Genomic DNA, 19637 nt, shown 5'->3' on the forward strand with positions numbered 1-19637 from the left:
TTGAGCCAGTGGGCTCCACCAGTAAAAGTTGTTTCAAGGAAGTAGCTAAGACAAACCAAGTTTATAAACACTCTGCATTTGTTGATGATAAAAGATAGAAAATGAGTGGGCAAGGCTGTCACTATGTCATCTCTCTCAAACTCTAGGCACAGCCAAGGAAGAGTTGTAAAGACAATGCAGTTTGATGATAAAATTTATCAAAATGCTTTACACATTGATTACAATTAGAGCATCAGACTCACCACCTCACATCATCCAGTGGGCACTTCTAGACCCGCACTGTGCCTTTGGTTGCCATATGCCAGCTGTGAGTAAGTGTGCTTGGCACCAAAGTTTTGACACACTACAAAACTCTGTTGGCTGCATCAGGACAAAAGGAGATAAACCCCTCTTTCAGGATGAAAGCAGAGTTGGATGGAAACAGTTAACCATTTGGTGATGTCCTGACAACTGGTGTGCCTAACACATGATCCCCTCTGGCCAGTGTGGTCCTGGAGGAAGTGTTCCTCTTCCCAGAGAGCAGCTTACTGTGGTATATCTTGAAAACTAACACAGAGCTTTGTACAAACATATGAGTACAGAAGGCACTCAGTGAGAAACACAGCAGCCTGCTGGGATTTTCCCTGGATACTCTTGTTGTACAGTTGTAATCCTCTAAGTTTCCTTTCTGTTCTGTGGATTTTGATTTTCTGAGGCAGGATGAGAAATGTTTTGTCCTAGCACTGTGCTGGGGTTCAGGGCAAACAAGTATCACACTTTATCAATTAGAAGCAAGGCCAAACATGCCATGAGTCACAGCTGGAGGGACTTAAGTGGGATGCCTTCTCCCTTCCTAACTGTGCCACCTCTTTGAGTCCCTGTGGCCTGAGTGGGAATGGCCAGATACTGATGACACCACATGTGCTGTGATGAGTGGGAAGCAGAAAGCCAGAATGAATTTCCAGGGATATGTGGGCACTCCCTTCTGGAGCTCTGCTTTTCATATGCAACTCTAAAAATGGCTGCATCCCTCCCCCACAAGAAGCTGTGGGATGTGTGCCAATTGGGCTGCACTGAAAGTAAAGGGAAAAAGACAAAAATCTGAAATATATTGTTTTATGCCATTCTCAAAAGAGTCCTGGGCAGATTTTTTTTAAAGACTGAGTGAAGTTTGTTGTCTACAAATGATTATTTTAAGAGCAAGAGCAAACTGCATCTAAAAAGGGCATTCACCTCTTCACCTCACATGGTTGTTCAGGATGTGTCATGTCCGGAAGCACTGGAATGTTGCATGTTTTAATTTGGACCATGGCAGTTTTGCTCCCAGCAATTGTGTGGCTAAATTTTGGAAAGGGACACGTTGGTCTGGATTGCTCTTTAAACACATACAGAGGTCTGCCCTGCTTATAGGGCATCTAGAAAGCACATCTGCCTGGAGGGCTCCCAGCTGGGGTGTCCCCAGGCAGCCCCACCACTGGCTTCATCTGTCATATGCCCCTTCCCAGAGGGAAGCAGGGATGGAGAGGAATAGCCACTGCTCTGCTGTGTGACCCCACTGGGAAGAGTGCATGGGTTAACCCGTGAGTAGCACCTGGGGCATAAATCCACAGAGGATTTGGACCTGGAATTCCGCTGTGGCTCGGGCTCCTTTTCCCCTGTATTCAGCTGAGAACAGCTGTTTTCCTCCCAGCTCACTGCAGTGCCTCTTACCTTAGGAGGACACCTAGGGCTGGCTCTGGCCTTAGCAATGAGCTCTGTTCAGCCTCATCCCCGTGCCTTGAGCACACCCCAGTGAGGACTCTGCCTGGTTTCTGCTGTCTGTACCAAGGTTATTTCATTTTGCTGGCAATGGCCACGCTGCCAAAACCCAGGGATCCCATTGGAGTTTATATTGCACTGCTCTGGTTCACCCTGCCAGGGTGAGAAGTTACAGGCAGAGGTGGTTTGTGCTCAGTGGTCCAGTTTGTGTCTGAGACAGAGTACAACAGCCCCATCTCCTGCTCTCCACAGTCTGGGGGGTCTGGAGAGCTGGCTGCCAGCTTGGCCTGCCTCCACTAACATCCCATGCCATCCTCTGTCCTACTGCTCTTTAGAATCAGATGCCTGTAGCTGATGCCAGTGGGATGAATAACACACAGAAATGCTGCAGAGTGGGATGAAAGGTAGGAAATGTGGGTGATGCCAAGTCTTGCTTCCCCTCAGCAGAGGTATTTTTTTGCTGGAAGGCTTTCCTGTTTTTCATTAGGCAGCTGTGTGACGGTCTCTGGGCAAGACGTCCCAGTCCCTTGTGGTGCCAAGAAAAACACTCCAAGTTCTTGGCCTCAGAATGCCCATGTGGTGAGTAAGCTGGCAAGGATTAGATGTCCAGCTCTGCCTGTGCATGCAAGATGGGAACAGACGGGAAGGAATATAGTCCAAACTAGAAAATGGTTGAAGGGAAAGAAGAAACCTAACTGAAGAATGCTGGGGAACTTGAGGTCGTCTTGGCACAGATGCTTCCCCAGCACAAATCAAAGAGTAGAGAGAAAAATGGAACCTCTCAGGATGGCAATAGGCTTCTCTCCTTCATTCTTTCCTCTTCCCTGTCCCCAGTCACCTCTTCTGAATATGACCTGCCAGAGCAACACACAGCAAGCAACTCCTCACTGCCACACAGACTGGCTGTAGTCAAGGCACTGACAGTAAGGCACTCCTTAAGATCTTTCATCAAAATCTGTACCATCACCCTGTACCATCAGATAAAAATCTGCTTACTTTTGATCTAGTTGCATTTAATAGAAGCTTGGACTTTTTCCAGAATAGGAACAATTTTTGTTGCTTAAATATTTTATAAACTAGCATTTTTCTGGCCAGAACACAAACTCTTAGAAGTCAATGATGAGCCATCATGTACTAACACCTTTTTTTGGGCACAATGTGGCTCTGGGTATTATTTTAACTTTCCTTCACTAGGAAGTGAAGGAAAATTTACTTTTTACTTTCTCACTGTCAGCATGACTTTAGTTTTCCCTTTGTGTCATGTCACAGGGGTGTAACTTTGGAGTAAATTTGTGATACATAACTAAATTCAATGGCTAAATTAACATCGTTTTCAAAGACTGAGAGAAGAGTTTACAGCCATTTCTTGCTTAACATAAGCCATAGTAGCTTGCCCAGTTGTTCAATTCTAAAGCCAGCATTTACAGTTACACTTCTCTTCAGGAAAGACATTGCTTTGTTGAAAGGGAGACACAATGCTGCTACACAAGCTGCAGAAACCTGCATTTACTGCTGTACAGAGTGAATCCTCATACTTGAGAGGGAATGGGCAGAAAGTGTTGTAGCGTGCAAAGCCTTCCTGACTTTACCTGTCTAGGAGAACCTTACCAGGAGATTCTCATTTCTAAGGAAATCTTATTCCAGGGAACACTGTATTTGGTTTGCATGGCCCAATTTTGGTATTGGGTAGGTTATAGGGGTGGCTTCTGTGAAAAGCTGCTGGAAGCTTCCCCCATGTGCAACAGAGTCAATGACAGATGGCTCCAAGATGGACCTGCTGCTGGCCCAGGCTGAGCCCATCATCAACAGTGCTGGTGCTTCTGGAATAGTATTTTTAAGAAACGGAAAAAACTGCATATCAGCACTCAGCTGGAAGAGGGGATGTTGGAACCCAGGACATCCCTCTGGCTGTCCTGAGCAGCCAAGACCCCTGCCAGGGGGTTCAGAGACCCTGGCACAGAGCCCAAGATGCCTGTGGTTTTGATTAGGACCCGTGGAGCAAGTTACCAACCTTAGATGAAGATCTGCAAGCCATGACAGTTTAAGTAGAATGATAGTGAATTTATCATGGGGTAAAAAAGTAGATTTTGGGGTTTTTAGAATGGGGGTTCAAAGGGCAAGATAGAGGAATCTGGGTGTGTTCAGCCTTTCTCCTTCTTCTTCTTGGCCTCCATCTTCTGCTGTGATGTTGGCACTTTTAGATTGGTTTAGAGTAGAAGCTCACTGTCTAACATAGGTGATAGGTAGTGGAAAGTAATTGTAAATATTGTATATGTAATTTTTAGTATAAAGACATAACACTGCCCTGGGGGCAGGATGAATGCCTCTGACTGTCTTGCTGAGTGGACCTCAGCTGGACAGGAGAAAACATTTTATAGATAAGGAACAATAAACAACCTTGTGACCAAGAACTGAAGAGCCCTGACTCCTTCAAGCGCCGGGCTGGGAAAAGAGACTCTAACTTTTCTCTGGGTCACTCTGACCAGAGAGAGATCCCGAGAAGGGGAGTGAGAATATGTGTGAGAAACAACTCTGCAGACACCAAGGTCAGAGAAGGAGGAGGGGAAGGTGGTGCTCCAGGTGACAGAGCTGAGATTCCCTGTAGCCCATGAAGGCCTGTGGTGATGCAGAGATCCACCTGCAGCTCCTAGAAGAACCCCCAGCAAAACAGATGGATGCCCAAAGGAGGCTGTGATCCTGTGGGAAATCCACAATGGCATGGGCTCCTGGCAGGACTTGTGGCCCCGTGGAGGGAGGAACCCAGGCTGGAGCAGGCTTGCACCACTGTGAGAAAGGCAAGCTGCTTGCAGAGCTCTGTGCACACACAAAAGGAGACATTTTAAGGATGCAGGCCATGATAAAAGTATGGCTATAATAACCCAGAAACAAAGACACTTGAACATAAATAGTCTGATGCAAGAGAAAACTGGAATCAGATTTCATAGCATCCAGACCTCTGAAGATCACAATGGAATCTCCTAGCTGAAAATGGAGTGGAAAGCATGAAGGGTGCTACTGGGGCTGAACTGAGACCAACACAATGATCACTGAAAGTGCCATGACTGATGCACAGTTAGTCTTTGGGCAAGGAATCAATCACAATTCAGCTCAAGCGCTGAGACTTCCTCCCCTCCCTTTGCTCACATGACTGATGGAAAGGTCATTGTTTCCACTATAGCATTTCATGACTGCAGAACCAAAAGTCCTGTATGCATAGCCCAAAGAAGTTTCTCATGCTCTCTGCAAAAGGCCAGCCAGGGCTTGAGGCTTGGACTAGGGTTTGCTTCTCTACCTCAGAGTGGGCACAGATAGAACAGAGCCACCTCTAAGTTGTATTCAAAGACAGTGGCAAAGCTTGCCCCCTGTCCCTGCAGCAACTCTGGTTTGTGCTGACAGCCTTCAGCACACTATAAAGAACAGGGTGGATCACATACCTGAACTCCTCATCTAGTGAGTGTACAATGCTCAGACATGCAAGCAAACCTTAACTTCTACAAGTTTAAGGTAACTCTGACTGCAAACATGCATGTCTCAAAAAACAGAAGCAGCTCTGTGTTTGATCTCACCCATCCCTTCTGGAAACATGCACACAAGAAATCAGGAGGGAAATTTCCAGCCACAACTTTTTAGGCATTGTGACAAAATGTTCTCTGTCTTACAGGACACTTCAATGCTTCAATGTCAACTGAAAGGGAATAAGGACATGTATTGAAGCAGTACCAGCAGAAAAGCATTCCAACTATTTTTAAGGATTTTCCAAGCATAGTGGCTCATGCTGTGCAATCAGACAGATGGTACAATTTTAACAATAGCAAGGACTTCTTCGCTGTAGGAGTGTCAGACCATTTGTCTGAGTCCTGAGCAGCCCCACTGTGAACATAGTAAGTCTATGTGAGTTGTACCTGCCAGCTATGCAATGCCTCCTTTTTTGAATCTAAAAGTGTGGGTTCAAGTCATGCAAGTGACCAACACATACTGCAAATTTTATTTTTATTTCCTTGTTACAGAAACTAAATTAGCATATGCCTACATCTTAATTAAAACAAATTCACCACTGCAGAGAAAAAGTATTCTTTTTATTCTCTAAAGCACACCTGTGAACACAGAATGAAGTGTAATTCAGTACATAAAAGCTTCTTGGCGCACCTCTCACTGCAGTTTCTCCATTAGTTCTTTAAAAAAACCATTAGATCTTAGGGATTTTAATATGCTTCCATAAGCTTTGCATCTTCTACCCCTAATGCAATTCACTTTTAGAAATCAGTTAAGAAGCTAAATCAAAAAGGCCCCTTAAGTTTGCTTTATTTACAGATGCAATGGCTGAATTGAAATAGATTACAGTCACTCCCAGCACCAGCTTCCAATTCAAAGGATTAGTGCATTCCAAAATTTCTCTTTCAACTGTTTCCTAGAGGGGATTAAACTGTCTGTAACTACAGCTATGTAGGTAATCCCAGCCACCTACATAAGTTACCTTAGAGAAAATAAACGTGCTGACAAAAATATTTATAATTAACAAAATGACAAAATGAGAAACTCAACCTTCAGGAAGAATGGACAGAAGTTTGGTTTTGTGCTGCAGTCATTGTTGACTATGGGAGCAGCAGCAGTGTGGGAGAAGAGCAGTTAAGCAGGCTGAAGTCCAGAGCAGGTGTCTCAGGTTCCTTTGTGAGGAGGGCTGTATGTCCAGTTCCATTTCCTCCTCCCTTTCCACACATCTCCCGTTACTACTTTTTTGTGAAATCATCGGGCAGATTTTCTGAACTGAGACAGCATGCAGCTTATTTCAGAGGGGAAGAAAATAACTGCATCTGCAGGCAGGCTGACTTGCATTATCTGAATAAAGACAGATCTGCTCTTCTGAGTTTTACAGTTTACAAATGGATGAAGGTCTTGTGGCAACTGAGAAACTACTATAAGATTAACAGCTTGGATGCACATATATTTGTCTGTTCTTACATACTTTCAAAACCCAACGGAAGGAAGAAGTATCTGTGATTCAGGTAGATCCAGAAGGATTTTTTTTCTTACACAATAAGGTAAATTACTTAGCACATTCCAGGTTAAAAAAATTACAGTAAACATTCAGTAACTGGAATGCATATAATATACAAGTACCATTACATTTACAAAGCTGTTCATGACAATTTTTCTTTCTATATTAAGCATAAAAAAGTTACAAGCTAATTCACAATAACCTTAGTTACAATGTTATTAAAATACATTGATGTTAATCATAAAAATATTTTACTATTTACATGTATATTGTATAAACCTTAACAATAAGAATATGCCTATTTTATGATGCCTTAAATGAATATTTAGGCAGATTGGCCCATTTTATAGTGCAGTATCCCTGTTTTGGTCTTCACACCATGAAACTGTACCAGATTCACAGTATCTTTGCTAGTGCTTTGCTAAAAGGCTTAATCTTTTCATTATTTAAGAAGCATTCATTCATTCATTACAAAGAGTCAGTTTTATTTCCACTTTGTTTCTTATTAAATCCTACCCCCAGTAGTTCAGGACACTCTGCCTGGCCTTGAGCAATTTGGTTGCATCTCCACATAAGGCTGTAATTCATCTCATCAGTTATCACACTGTCTTGCTTGTAGTCCGGATGCTGCGCGATGAATTCCCTCATCCATCGAGCCACTGTCATTAACTCTCCTGTGGGCAAGAGCAAATGAAATTTCACAGTTTATACAGCTAATTTAGCAGTAGAACACCTAGAGTTCTGTGCACTATATACACAATTAATGAGTAGCCCATGCTTTCATGAGAAACACATTCCTATACTTTTTGGTTTTCAAATATGGCTAAACGGCGGGCACAATTAGGCTTGACTTTTCCCTGATGGTCTAAAAGACACTTACCTGGTGCAGCTTTCCAACTTTCAATGTGTTGAAAAGACACTTACCTGGTGCAGTTTTCCAACTTTCAATGTGTTCCAATGACACAATGCAGAGAGAAGTAGCAACTAGAACGGGTGCTACCAACAGATTGTACAGCAAAAGGTCTTAAACACTTCATTTAACAGAGAATCTGGCTGAGATGAATCAACAGCCACCTCTGCACTACTGCATTTATATAGAATAAGTTTGTAGTTGATCCATCCAACTGACCTGCTAGTTTTGGTCAGTCAACCCTGGCTTATTATTCTTCCTCTGGCAGCTACTCTAGCAAAAAATAGGCTGGTTCCCAATTATACCAACTTCTGGTTTGTACACAGTGCCTCTGTTTCACTCCAGAGTTCTTGGGTTGGTCAGCAGGTACCTAAGGGTCCCCAGCACCTCTGTAAAAGGTCACTGAATGACACACACCACTTGCAGGAGACTGGCAGCCCCATGAAGCTGCAGCTGGGGGCTGGCTGGACACCAGGGTCCAGGCTGCTGAATCTTGCTCCTGAATGCAGCACATGCAAGCAAACCTTAACTAATACAAGTTTAAGGTAATTCTGTCTGTTTTAAGACATTAAGATGGGCTGATGAGATGCTCAAAGAGTCTAGAAAAACTTTCTAGCTACCAGAACATCAGCTTCACTGTGAGAGTGGGAAGAGTCAAGGGCTTCCACTACACAAGTCTTTGGTTTAAGAATATTATAATAAAGCAAGAGAAATCAAGTTAGAGAAAGCATGAAGGAACACACAAGTAAAAAGTAAAAAAAATCCAACACTATTTAAAAATATCCTAGCAGTGGTTTTGAACAGATGTACATGAAGACAAATCAGAAAAATTGCAGAAAGTACTGGAAAGAAAAGCAGAATGAAAAAGGTTACTAGAAATCAAAATGTGCTTCAAAAACCAGAAGTAATATTTTCAAGGAATGAGGCCAGAGTTTACACTTCTACATAAGAGGGCAGGAAAAAAATTACTCAAGAGGCTTTATTTATTGAAGGCACTAAAACTCAACAGGAAAACTTTCTGACACCAACGAGAAGCAGGGAGCCTGCAAGAAAGTCAGTGGAGGCAGGAGCTGAGTAGAGTGAAGCTCAGGAAGAGACAGGTTTGGAGTGCAAGCCGGAGTGCAGCTCAGGAACAGACAGGTTTGGAGTGCAAGCCTGAGTGCAGCTCAGGAACTGACAGGTTTGGAGTGCAAGCCTGAGTGCAGCTCAGGAACTGACAGGTTTGGAGTGCAAGGCGGAGTGCAGCTCAGGAACAGACAGGTTTGGAGTGCAAGCCGTGCAGGAGCAGTGCTGCAGGAAGAGGCAGTGTCCGGCACAGCAACACGGACACCTAGTGGCCAGGCAGCCCGGCACTCCTCATCCCGGCCCCGCTGTACCCTGCCCACCTGCACTGGGAGCACAGCCTGCAGCTCTCAGGAGTCCTTATGGGAGTATGGCACCACTGACTGCCAAAAGGTGTGAGACACCTCCCAGGCAAGGAGGGGTAAAGGGAGTTGTACGTTCAGGAGCAACGATACACTGGAGAGGTCCACACAATTAAGAATGCTGATGACAAGTGAGTAGATAAACATGATCCTACAACACAAGCCTAGAAGGTGTATAATGGAATAACTGTGAAGAGCATTTAAACTAGAAAAACTAGAGAATTAATTTTTTCAAAAAGCATACCACAGAACTGTGTAATTTCTTATTATATGACTTTAGGGGGAGCAAAAGTGTAACTGCTTCAAGAAAGGTAAGGCAAAGATCATGGAAAGCACATCTGTGAAGGCTCATCAAGCTCTTTGATTACTGCACTGCAGGCAGCCAGGAGAGCACACCAGGACAAGGACCACTTGATGCTGCTACCTCAGTACTGCTTGCATCAATAACTGGTGGTGGTCAGCAGCTGCTGCCTGCCTAGCAATCTGTAGTCTCACTGAGTGGTGGCAGTCACACACCAGCTATACAGAGGCCAGGAGGGTAATACCTGCTCTGCTGCAGGAGAGGAGGTTGACTGAAGCTCAAATGAATTATGCCAGGGCAAGGTTACAGCCACAGCAGCTAAGGTGTCAGTGGTCTTAATTCATGAGTGCTGTGTTCACCATTTGAGAAATCTGAAAAATGGCCACTCTTTGTGGATGTGACTCATACTAAACAGGCTGTGGATAAGGAACATTTGATTTAAGATCAAGAGTAAACTGGAATAATCCAAAGCTCACAGCTGAGAAACATTGTGGCACAGTAATAAAATACCTAATGCTTTTTTATTCTGTGAATTCTGCTTCTTAAGACGCTTCATTTAAAAGTAATTTCAGTTCGTAAGACCTGAACTATAAATCCTACACTCTTATCTACCTCACTCTCACAGCTTTTACATCTGTGTAAATACAGGAGCTGACTTTTGCAATGACTGCAACTTTGCACCAGGCAGCAAAGTTTTTCTTTGGTGGGGAACACCTGCAGCTGGTCACTAGGCCTTAGGGAAAATGCCTGCTACAGTTATGGATTCCTTGTTTTCTCAAGATCATTTCTCTGAAGGAAAAAAACCCAAACAACAGACAAGGGAATGTTGAAAAACATATTACCATTCTGAAGAACTGCTAAAGTAGTGAATTACCAGATAAGACAAAATCCTGATTTCCACCTTAGCTTTGGAAAGGTCTTTACCGAGAAGCTTCTACAGCAATTTTCAGGAATTAAAAAGGAATGCAGCACTTTAGTTTAAAACTTGGGGGGGGGGGGGGGGAGAGGGCTAAGAGAAAAACATTCTTGACTTAGGAGGCTAAAATTAACCATCTAGCTAACTTTTCATCAATGCAATTATACAAGGGATTTACACCAAAAAAGTTAAAAAGTTGGCGCAGACTGAGCTAAGCACACAGTTCTGAATTAAGTTTAGCCTGCATCTTTTACTTATTATACTGCTGCATTTTAAGAAGAAACATAAACAATCATTGTACACCTGTCCTGAAAAACATTGCAACGTGGGAAAGACTGTGGAAGAGCCAGCTCTGCTCTCCCTTGTAGGAGTTCTGCTGCTTACAGAAGGACCTTCTTATCAGTGAGCTGAAGTCTAGGTCCCATGGTCTAGCAGACCTGAGTTTACACTTATGAATGCTTTGCAGTCACACCAGTAATATCAGGCAAGCTATCAGACCCAGCCTCAAATACTCTTACAACACTCCAGTGACAGGGCAAAGTGGACTAGTGTATGTTTAAACTACTACAAAGTGGACAGACAATACAGTAGCAAAAGAGCAGTAAATGGTGTTGAAAAGCAAAATTGAGGACTGGGTACATACTACCCTCTAAACCATCACTGTTACTCCATCAGTTACTCTGAATTTAAGTTCTAAAATGGATCACTACACACTAAAGATCAAAAATAGACAGGATAAGATTTAAGCTAGAGAACACACTCGAGTCCTTTGCTCTAATGATTCAACAGCTAACAAGACATCCACAGGTCCCATCAGTCTTATCCAACTGAAAGGAGAAAAATGCCAAGAAAGTCAATGTCCAAAAATATCAAACATACCAGAGGCTCTCTTTTTTATTAGCTTCAGGTAGTTTAGGATGCTGCATCTTGTATCCACATCCACTTCCATGTTTTCAAGATAGGAATTCAAAATTGGGATCAGACCTGGAAAGACTCCTTCCTGTGTAAGAAGAACAGAATCAGCATAAAACACACTCAGTCTGGTTTCTGGGAGGGTAGAATAGGATGTGTTCCAGGTAGAAGAGGCTATTACCTTCCCATTGATAATTGTGTCAATGCTCATTAAGGTGTACTCTTCTGCGTCGGTGCCTGTCCCATTCTGTGCAGAGCCACATCCATCCAAAACAGCATTTCCACCTTCACGTGTGACAAAGGGAAAGGAAAAAAAATGGTTAAAAGGCAAGACATGTGCTAAACATCCACAACAATGTTAGTCAGATTACTTGATGTGATACCTTTGCAGATATCTTTTCTGAAGTAAAACATTCCCTGTCGTACAGCATCTCTTTTCTGGGCCTCCTTCATGTTTTCATCCACCTGGCAAAAAAAATATTGCAGAGATCTGTGACGTTTTAGAACAGTAGGATTCTACCAAACTGTCACATTTGTGTTTCATAAGTTGAAATATCTACTATATTTCTTACTATTTCATCACACAAGGCCAAACTGTGAAGCTAAGTTTTATTTCATTCTTCAGCGTCCAGGACAAACCCACCAACAGATGACATTTTACAAAACTGGGTCTCCAGCAGAATAGGTAATGGTATTGTGTTAGAACATGCTATGCTAATCTCAGTTTGGATGAAAATGCAGGAACAGTTACAATTAACAGGTTATATCCCTTCTGGCAGACTTCTTTGCATATTTAGATGCAATTTAAATAAGTATGGAAGAAGAAAATTTCAACTTCCCTAGCCATAATTTTCTGCTTTTATTAACAAAATCATCACTGTCTTTAGAAGAATTATCACTATATTAAACAAATGTTCAGAAATAGCATTCAAATAAGTTTGTATGGGAATTGTATCTATTCCATCCCAAACATGTTAGATATTCAAACTTAGATTGCCAGCAATAAAAGTTCTAAATTTCAGGCTTCTCAAAAGTCCTCAAAACTACGTTTGCTCTGCAAATGACATAAGCATTGCTCTGTCTTTCTGGATGGAAGATTTTGTCCAAGGTCTTTGTTAATTAACATCATATAGCTTTTGGACATTAGCTTTACCATATCGTCTTCAGAAAAAGAGATATATTTTGCTGAATTCTTTGTCTGATATTTAACTAAAGGCTATGCAAAATCTTCACTTACTTCTTACCTTCCACACCTTTGTTTTCAATTCACTTTATATTATGAAACCTATTTACACAACAGGTTGTTTTGAAAGTTTGAAAGAACTCCAGTCCCAGCTGACGAGTGTTCAACCACATTCAATCAGACAACCAAGATTAGTGTGAGATTAGCCCCATAACCCCCTATTATTTTACTTGAAAGAGGCAGGCTTACCAATGGTTGTGCAATTCTGTGTTGCATTACCTGCCAAATTGCTTGGCAAGCTTAAGCAATTTTAAACCCCCCAGCCCTGCAATTCTGTTCAGGTTCTTTCAGCACCTGATCTCTTATTCACTCTTAACTGGTAGTTAAAATTTTTGTGCTTTTGAGACATTGAAATAACAATGCAATTATGTAATCTAACTGCTAAATTGCTGCATTATGCATAGAGTCTGAACTCCCTGACATCTCCTTTTAGAAGTCATACCAAATCATACCATGTATGAATGGTATGATTACTGTAAATTTATGACTTCAATATTTTTCTCCATTTTAATTAAAAAAACTCTATGAAAAGCCACAGGATACTGTGGCTATGCAGGATTGTCCAGTATAGTGTCAAAAGCCTTCTGCCCTACAAGACCTTTTTTAAAGCTACCTATAACATCACAGGAATATCCATCTAAAAAGACATGTTTTTGGTCAAGCGCCTCAGAAAAAGGACATGCAAAGACAGTTCCACACAAAATATTTCAGCAATTGTGAGGGCAAAATTAAGAAAAAAGTACATTTTGCATGGCTTGTCTGTCTAAAGATAAGTCACAGCTGTGACCAGAGTCAGCGGTATTTGTTTCCACTCAAGTACTGTGTAACGCTAAGCATGCTGAACTCCTCCTTTCCCTCCCCACTCACTACATACAAACAAAACACAGAATAAGAGCATGAGACACAGGCAACATTAATGTTAAATAAGTCGAAAGTTTTTGAGTTCCACATATTTCTCCCCTGCATGTAAAATGGGGGAAACATACCCTTTCCCAGCCTCCAAAACAGCCTTGTGACAATGCTATTTCTCAACATTTCTGCAGCAGTTCAATGCTAGGCATCACAGAAATTCCTACAGCATGGAAGGAGTTTAATTTCATGACACAGCAGTAAAATATTTGTTTAATATTGTAGAGTTTAAATTAATTCAAAGTACTGGTACAGATGAAAACTGACTGGAAGATAAAAATGACTGTTCTGTAAGTGGACAAATATTATTTCCTAGCTTGCAGGGGATAAAAATCAGATTTGATGCATTACATTTAGCTCTAACAGATCTGATCTTTCACACCTACCTTGGACAAAGGAATGAGAAAATCCAGTTTATATGACAGAATCACTCTGGTTAGCAATACCACAAACACAACATAAGCAGAGTTTTCAAAGTCTGTTAACTGGACCTAGACAGGAAAGAAGTAGGGATTCAATTACTTTGGTGGGAACACACTCATGCAAGGCCAGTCTGGAGCAGTTTGACTCAGGTGTTCATGCTGGCACTCGTGCTCCCACATGCTGCACTCGCCGAGGGCTGAGCCACACACACAACCACCAGCACTGACTTCCAGTGCACAAAGCCCACACAGGCTGCAACAAACAACCCTGCAATTCCATGCAAAGCACACTTGTGCTTCAAAAGACTAATAACCTGCACCTTCAGGCTCTCTAATTACAGAAGTATAGTAGCATTTAAATTTCCAGTCTAAAAGGATTAAAGTCAGAGAGCTTAGAAACAGACTACTATAGAATAAAAGCACTTTGTGAAAAAAACAGAACTGTGACAGTGGAATTGTTCAGTACCAGGAAATGTACTAGAGAAATACAGTCTCTAGAAGCTAAATGGGGCTTTGTTTGCTGCTGCTTTAATACAAGGCTAATTCCTTTCCCCATCACCCCAAATCCATTAGCATGCGTTGATTTACTGCAGTGGATTCTCCTGTCAGTTACATTCCCACAGTCCATGTCTGATTAAATACTGCTGTCCACTTCACTTGCATCCAGCAAATCAAAGGGGAGAAAACACAGCACAAGTAATAGGAGTTTGATACTGGATGGCAGAATGCCTGGTACTTTTCCACTTAAAAGGAAATGTGCTCTTGTACATACTGATGTCTTCCTTACCTCCATAGGTCTGAATTCCACTCTCCATCCAATATCTGAATTTGGAGGTGGTGGCTTAAACCTCATTGTCTGCCAGTTTGTAGACTGAATATTCTGCAAAGCACATGAAATAATCTGTCACAATCAAAATGCACATCATTCTATAATATAATTGAAGAAAAATAAGCAGATAACTAGAGCCCTGGTGTTTTTCGTGGAACAGCACAGGAGGTTACAGAAGGGGTTCTAAAGTAAAGTGCTGTAATTTCCTAAAGCCCACAGTACAACTACCCATCCTAGGAGCAAATATGTTGTACTTTCTCATGCTGTTTTGGTTGAGTATTATGCACAAGATACTAAGGGTGTGGCATGCAAATGACTTTATTTTTTCATGAGGGGCTGACACATCCTGAACTAAAAAGGCCTAATATTACCACAGCTATTACCTCATAAAGCTGTAAAAGAGAGATTTCTACATAAATAAAATACAAACCAGGTTTCAGGAAGCCTTAAAAATTGACAGTTCCCCTTTACATTTATATACATAGCTATAATTTAGGCTCTTCATATTTTATTTAAAGTATAAGCCATCACCTTCTAAATAAAAGATAAAATTAATAAATGAATGTGCTTATAACTGCAAAGTCATATGCTAAAAAACTACCTGAAGTGAAAAATTAATGAAAAAATTCTTAGCTAATATAGCCATCCTCCAATTCAGTATTATGAAGATAAGCAATTTTATATATATATATATATATTTATTAAATTCCTCTAAATTAGACGTAACCTCAAAATGGTCGGATTCATTTGCATCATCTAGATGTATTTTCTCCTCAAACAAAGTCAATGGGTCTCGAATGAACAAGTGTGCAATATGCTGTGCCAAAAGGTGGTCAATACCTACAAAATGAAAATTCAAACAAACAATTCATACATATCAAAACAGGTTCTAGGAATTTTGTTTTTTTAACAAGACTGAAAACATCTAACACTGAAGTGCTACCTCAGCCCACCACATCCTGTTAAAGTGATGACTTCAGGAAGGAAGGAAATGATTAAAAAGAGCAAAAACCCCCAAACCAAACAGGTTCTTGTTTGGAAATGGCAGCTGAGTATTGGTGTGGCTGCCATTCTTCCTGTTTTCTGATGCATTCTGTGCCATGTTTCCTAAAGCAGTTTGGCTCTCTCCATAAAAATAAACCTTTAATTCCAGCTTGAGAAACTCAGTTTGATGCATTAGGGACAGTTTCTGTTACAAATGAATCCTTTTTAAAAAACTCTCAAGACCACTCTGCACAGATACTTCCTGAGTAGGAAATCACCCATGATTTCCTGAGGGCTGCACAATATTTGTAACAAACAACAACAAAAACCAAAAAGTATCCCCACACACTGCAAACATATTTCTTAACCTGCTCATAATGAAGCAAACACTTACCTTCCTTTATTAGGTGCTCGTAGATATCTTTGTCTATTGTCAAATCAATGTCATTGTATTTCTCACCACATTCAGATAGATAACTGTCTATGGAATCATATCTGGATTTACTGATTCTATAATGGTTGTTCTTCAGTGGCTATATAATTTAAGAATACAATATTTTAACAGCTTGTTAACAATGTTACCTAAGTTTAGCTCACTAATGACACTTAAGTTGAGAATTACTATCCTATTTAAAAAAACCCTACAACCTCAATTAAAATTACTAAAAGCACGAGTCTTAAACAGGCTCAATATAAAGTGATTCTGGAATTATGACTATTTTGTTTGCAGACATATATATCTCAGCAAAAAATCAGTCATCACACATTTACTAGAATTCTCTAGATGTAGAAATGTTTTCCTGATGTAATATGCCATTACCCCAAGCACCTGGAAAGCATTAAACACATACCAACAGTTTCACTATGTGCACACTGTTAGAGATGCCCTTAAAATAGGTAGTTCAAGAAATATTTCAAGTAAATTTAAAAAAATTATTTCTTGTGTGTAATTTTGTAAGTGCATTGAACGGAAATTCCTGCTTAGAGAAACTCTACAAGTTCTGATACCTGGCTCTCTTGATTTAGTTCTAGTTTATACTACTCAGCAGCACCCACTATTTAATCTAGTGCAATTTTTGCCTTTTGGGCTCAAGCATAAATTAGAAAGTTTCCTCACTGAGGCCCTTTTCAGCCAGCTGTGGAAGACTGGGATTCCATACCTAATTAGAAATATGTATTTGTTAACACAAACTGACCAACCAAGGCCAAGTGTTTACGCCATCTCTCCTGTATTTACCACAAAGACCATCACACTTCCTCACTAGGGTTTCTGATGAGCACAAGTAGAATCTGGTAACGAAGATTTAACTGTTTTGCCCAAAAAACCCCAGACGCCTTGGAGGCAGCGTGGCTTACCTCCAGCCCTCGCTCCTCGCGCGTCCGGTCATCCACGGAGGCAGAGATCACTCCCCAGCGACAGTCAATGTCAGACACGTAGCCTCTGTAGAATGGAGACGCAGCACTCAGCGCCATCTAAAATGGAACAGCTGGCATCAAAACAAAGGACAGGCCAAGGAACCAGAAGCAAAATACAACTCCACAGGAAAGGGATCCAGAAGGAGCTGAAGTATATGTATTGCAGTTTGACATCCAGCCAAAGCCTGAATAACCAGAAATATCTCAACTGCTGCCTCCGAAAAACGCCTGGGTCAAGGGTTGGCATTCCTGAAGTGGCTTCTGACACTCTCCAAAGGTTTCACCTCTACAGATCAGCATTCAAGGAATGCAAAAATGACACTGGCAGAAGCACTTTTGAGACAAATCATCAAGTATTCTGCTTGCTCACTTCCAAAGTTCACCTGGCAATCATTTTATTTTGTTTATCTTTGTTTGGCCAAGAACCTTAGTAACACAGCTGGAACATACCTCACTCGAGGTAGGATCTTCTCATCATTCAGACCAGACTAATACTTTAGTTTCATAACTCCTGTTATAAACAGTTGTTTATGACAACATGCTTATACAAGGGACAGATTTAAACAACTTAAGCTGAAATCCTTTGTAGCACCAGAGAGTTTTCAACACCAGTTGAAAAATTAAAAATTGTTTTAAGACCGAGCTTGCCTTGCTTTCATGAAATCTGCCCAAATCTATTTCTAAAACTATTTAACAAGAGTCTCACGCATGTGGGAGTGAGAGCAGAGGGGAAGAAATAGACATAAGGGCCAAGAAGGAACAGATATTATCTGTTTTGTGGTGTCATTTGCACATTAAATAGTTAACATGCTTCACATGGCAACCTAGTCTTCTCCCAGAGTACCCAATTTGTGAGCTTGCAGTATCAGTATTATTTTTTTAATATATAGTGATTTCTGCTATTAAGGAAGAGTTCATCTGACAGATGTCCATCACTTACCACAATGGGACAAATTGTAGCTAGCTGATCATAGAGATACCTTGCTTCAGAAATGCTGCAAGCCTGAAATGTTACCTGTTGGAAGATGTACAGTTGCTATCAAATTTCTATCATCATACAACAAGCACAGTCTTCCTAGATTTAAAATCAAGTATATAATAAAATTATTCATATACTAAAAAGTTTAGGGTTTTTTGTTTGGTTTTGTGTGGGTTTTCCCCCTAAGTCTTGGACACATTTCTGCCCCACCTATCAGTAGTGTTCGTATTACAAGCTTCTTTCTGTGCCATTTCCATGTTCATTAAAAGATTTCAGACCATAATGCTTCTATGGTGAGGCTGAATATACAAACACTTGCCAGAATCAAAGAAAACTGAGTTAACATCTAGAATACACATGGGTGACTAATGCACCTTCAGGAAGTAAGCCAGGAACCTACTTACTTAGAACAACAGTCAGACTCTATTGTAGATTTAACGTTTGTTTTATGTGACGCTAATCCTGTTTTAAACAACATTTCAAGATGCCTTTGGATCCTGAAAAACTGTGGGGGAAAAAAAGAGTATCTCTGTGTCTAATGTAACTTTCATAAAAAAGTACCTTCATAAAAAAAAAAAAAGTACAGCTTTTTCTGTATTAGAGGCTAGAATCCAGCAAAAAAACAGAAAAGAAATATTATTTGCAGAAGGCATTAATGCTCTGGAAGCCCCACCACAGACAGGCCACTGGAATAGGTAACTCCTTTGTAATATTTTTGTGAAATTTACTCAGAGCACATCAAACAAAAGACACATTTCTAGTAGCAGACCTTACCTGCTAAACTTTGTAAACCAACACTTTATGAATTTAAAAATGATTGATCAGTCTCAAAACTCCCTTTGTCTGAGCAGTTTATGTATTCACAGATCAGAAGAAAGCAGATGGGAATGTACACCTGTACCGCTATCATAACATTATACAAGAGGCTTCAGCTCTAAATCAACATCTCTGTTTGCTATCCTGAAGAATTCCAGTTGTACACAGGCTTTCCTCTTCCAAGGATAGTAATTAGAGTGACACACAAAACATGAATTTTCTTCTCAGCTTGCCACTAAACCAAACAGCACCTCAAGTAAGACTAAAAAATAACCCAACCAACAAATCCCTCCAAAACTCCTGAGTTCACTGGTGCCTCAGTGATGCATTTTTTGGGGGATGTTGATGATGGTGGTATAGGGGAAATACGGGATTTGTTTGTGTTTGTCTTTTTAAATCTTCATCCAATATTCATTAAAATATCCCAAATTAGAAAACAGCTGTGCTGTGGAGAAAATATTCCTTCTGTGTCTATCCTCCAAGTGGCTTGTTTTTTTTCAGAAAAAAACCAAGCAAACAAACAAAAACGCAGGTGGTTAAAAGACAAGATTAAGTATTATCTTGCAGAAAAGCAGCTAAGCATGATTTCTCATCATTAATTTTGGCCATTCAGCACCAGGGAGCCAGCCTTGAAGTGGGGGTGGGTTGACAGGACACCTACACTCTTTCCCCAGACAATGATATCTGCCTCCCCTTTCCTTTTTTGCTTATTTCAAACCACATTAAATCTGAGATTCAACATGGTTTCTAGGCCAGTTGTCCCATTAGGGAGGAAAAGGGCATGGCTGTCTTCTCCAGAAGGGCTACATGCACTGCCAGTGCATGCCCAAGCTCATCAGGACA

At 41.0% G+C, this 19637-nt stretch overlaps 1 protein-coding gene across 2 annotated transcripts in view; it reads right to left on the minus strand.

The window, feature by feature from the left end:
* Positions 1-5710: 5710 nt before the first annotated feature.
* Positions 5711-19637, minus strand: part of GCLC (glutamate-cysteine ligase catalytic subunit) — a 36922-nt gene continuing 22995 nt past the window's right edge. For both annotated transcript variants that reach the window (XM_066547310.1, XM_066547311.1), the window contains exons 7-16: positions 17940-18014; positions 16940-17056; positions 15978-16116; positions 15327-15439; positions 14558-14650; positions 13735-13839; positions 11580-11661; positions 11378-11481; positions 11164-11284; positions 5711-7407 (exon numbers count right to left, since the gene is read on the minus strand). In XM_066547310.1, coding sequence (XP_066403407.1) covers positions 7202-7407; positions 11164-11284; positions 11378-11481; positions 11580-11661; positions 13735-13839; positions 14558-14650; positions 15327-15439; positions 15978-16116; positions 16940-17056; positions 17940-18014 — 1155 coding nt within the window. In that variant the 3' untranslated portion in view covers positions 5711-7201. The remainder of the gene's footprint in view (positions 7408-11163; positions 11285-11377; positions 11482-11579; positions 11662-13734; positions 13840-14557; positions 14651-15326; positions 15440-15977; positions 16117-16939; positions 17057-17939; positions 18015-19637) is intronic.

This window comes from Molothrus aeneus, chromosome 3 (assembly GCF_037042795.1).
Source record: "Molothrus aeneus isolate 106 chromosome 3, BPBGC_Maene_1.0, whole genome shotgun sequence".
NCBI classification, from domain to species: Eukaryota; Metazoa; Chordata; class Aves; order Passeriformes; family Icteridae; genus Molothrus; species Molothrus aeneus.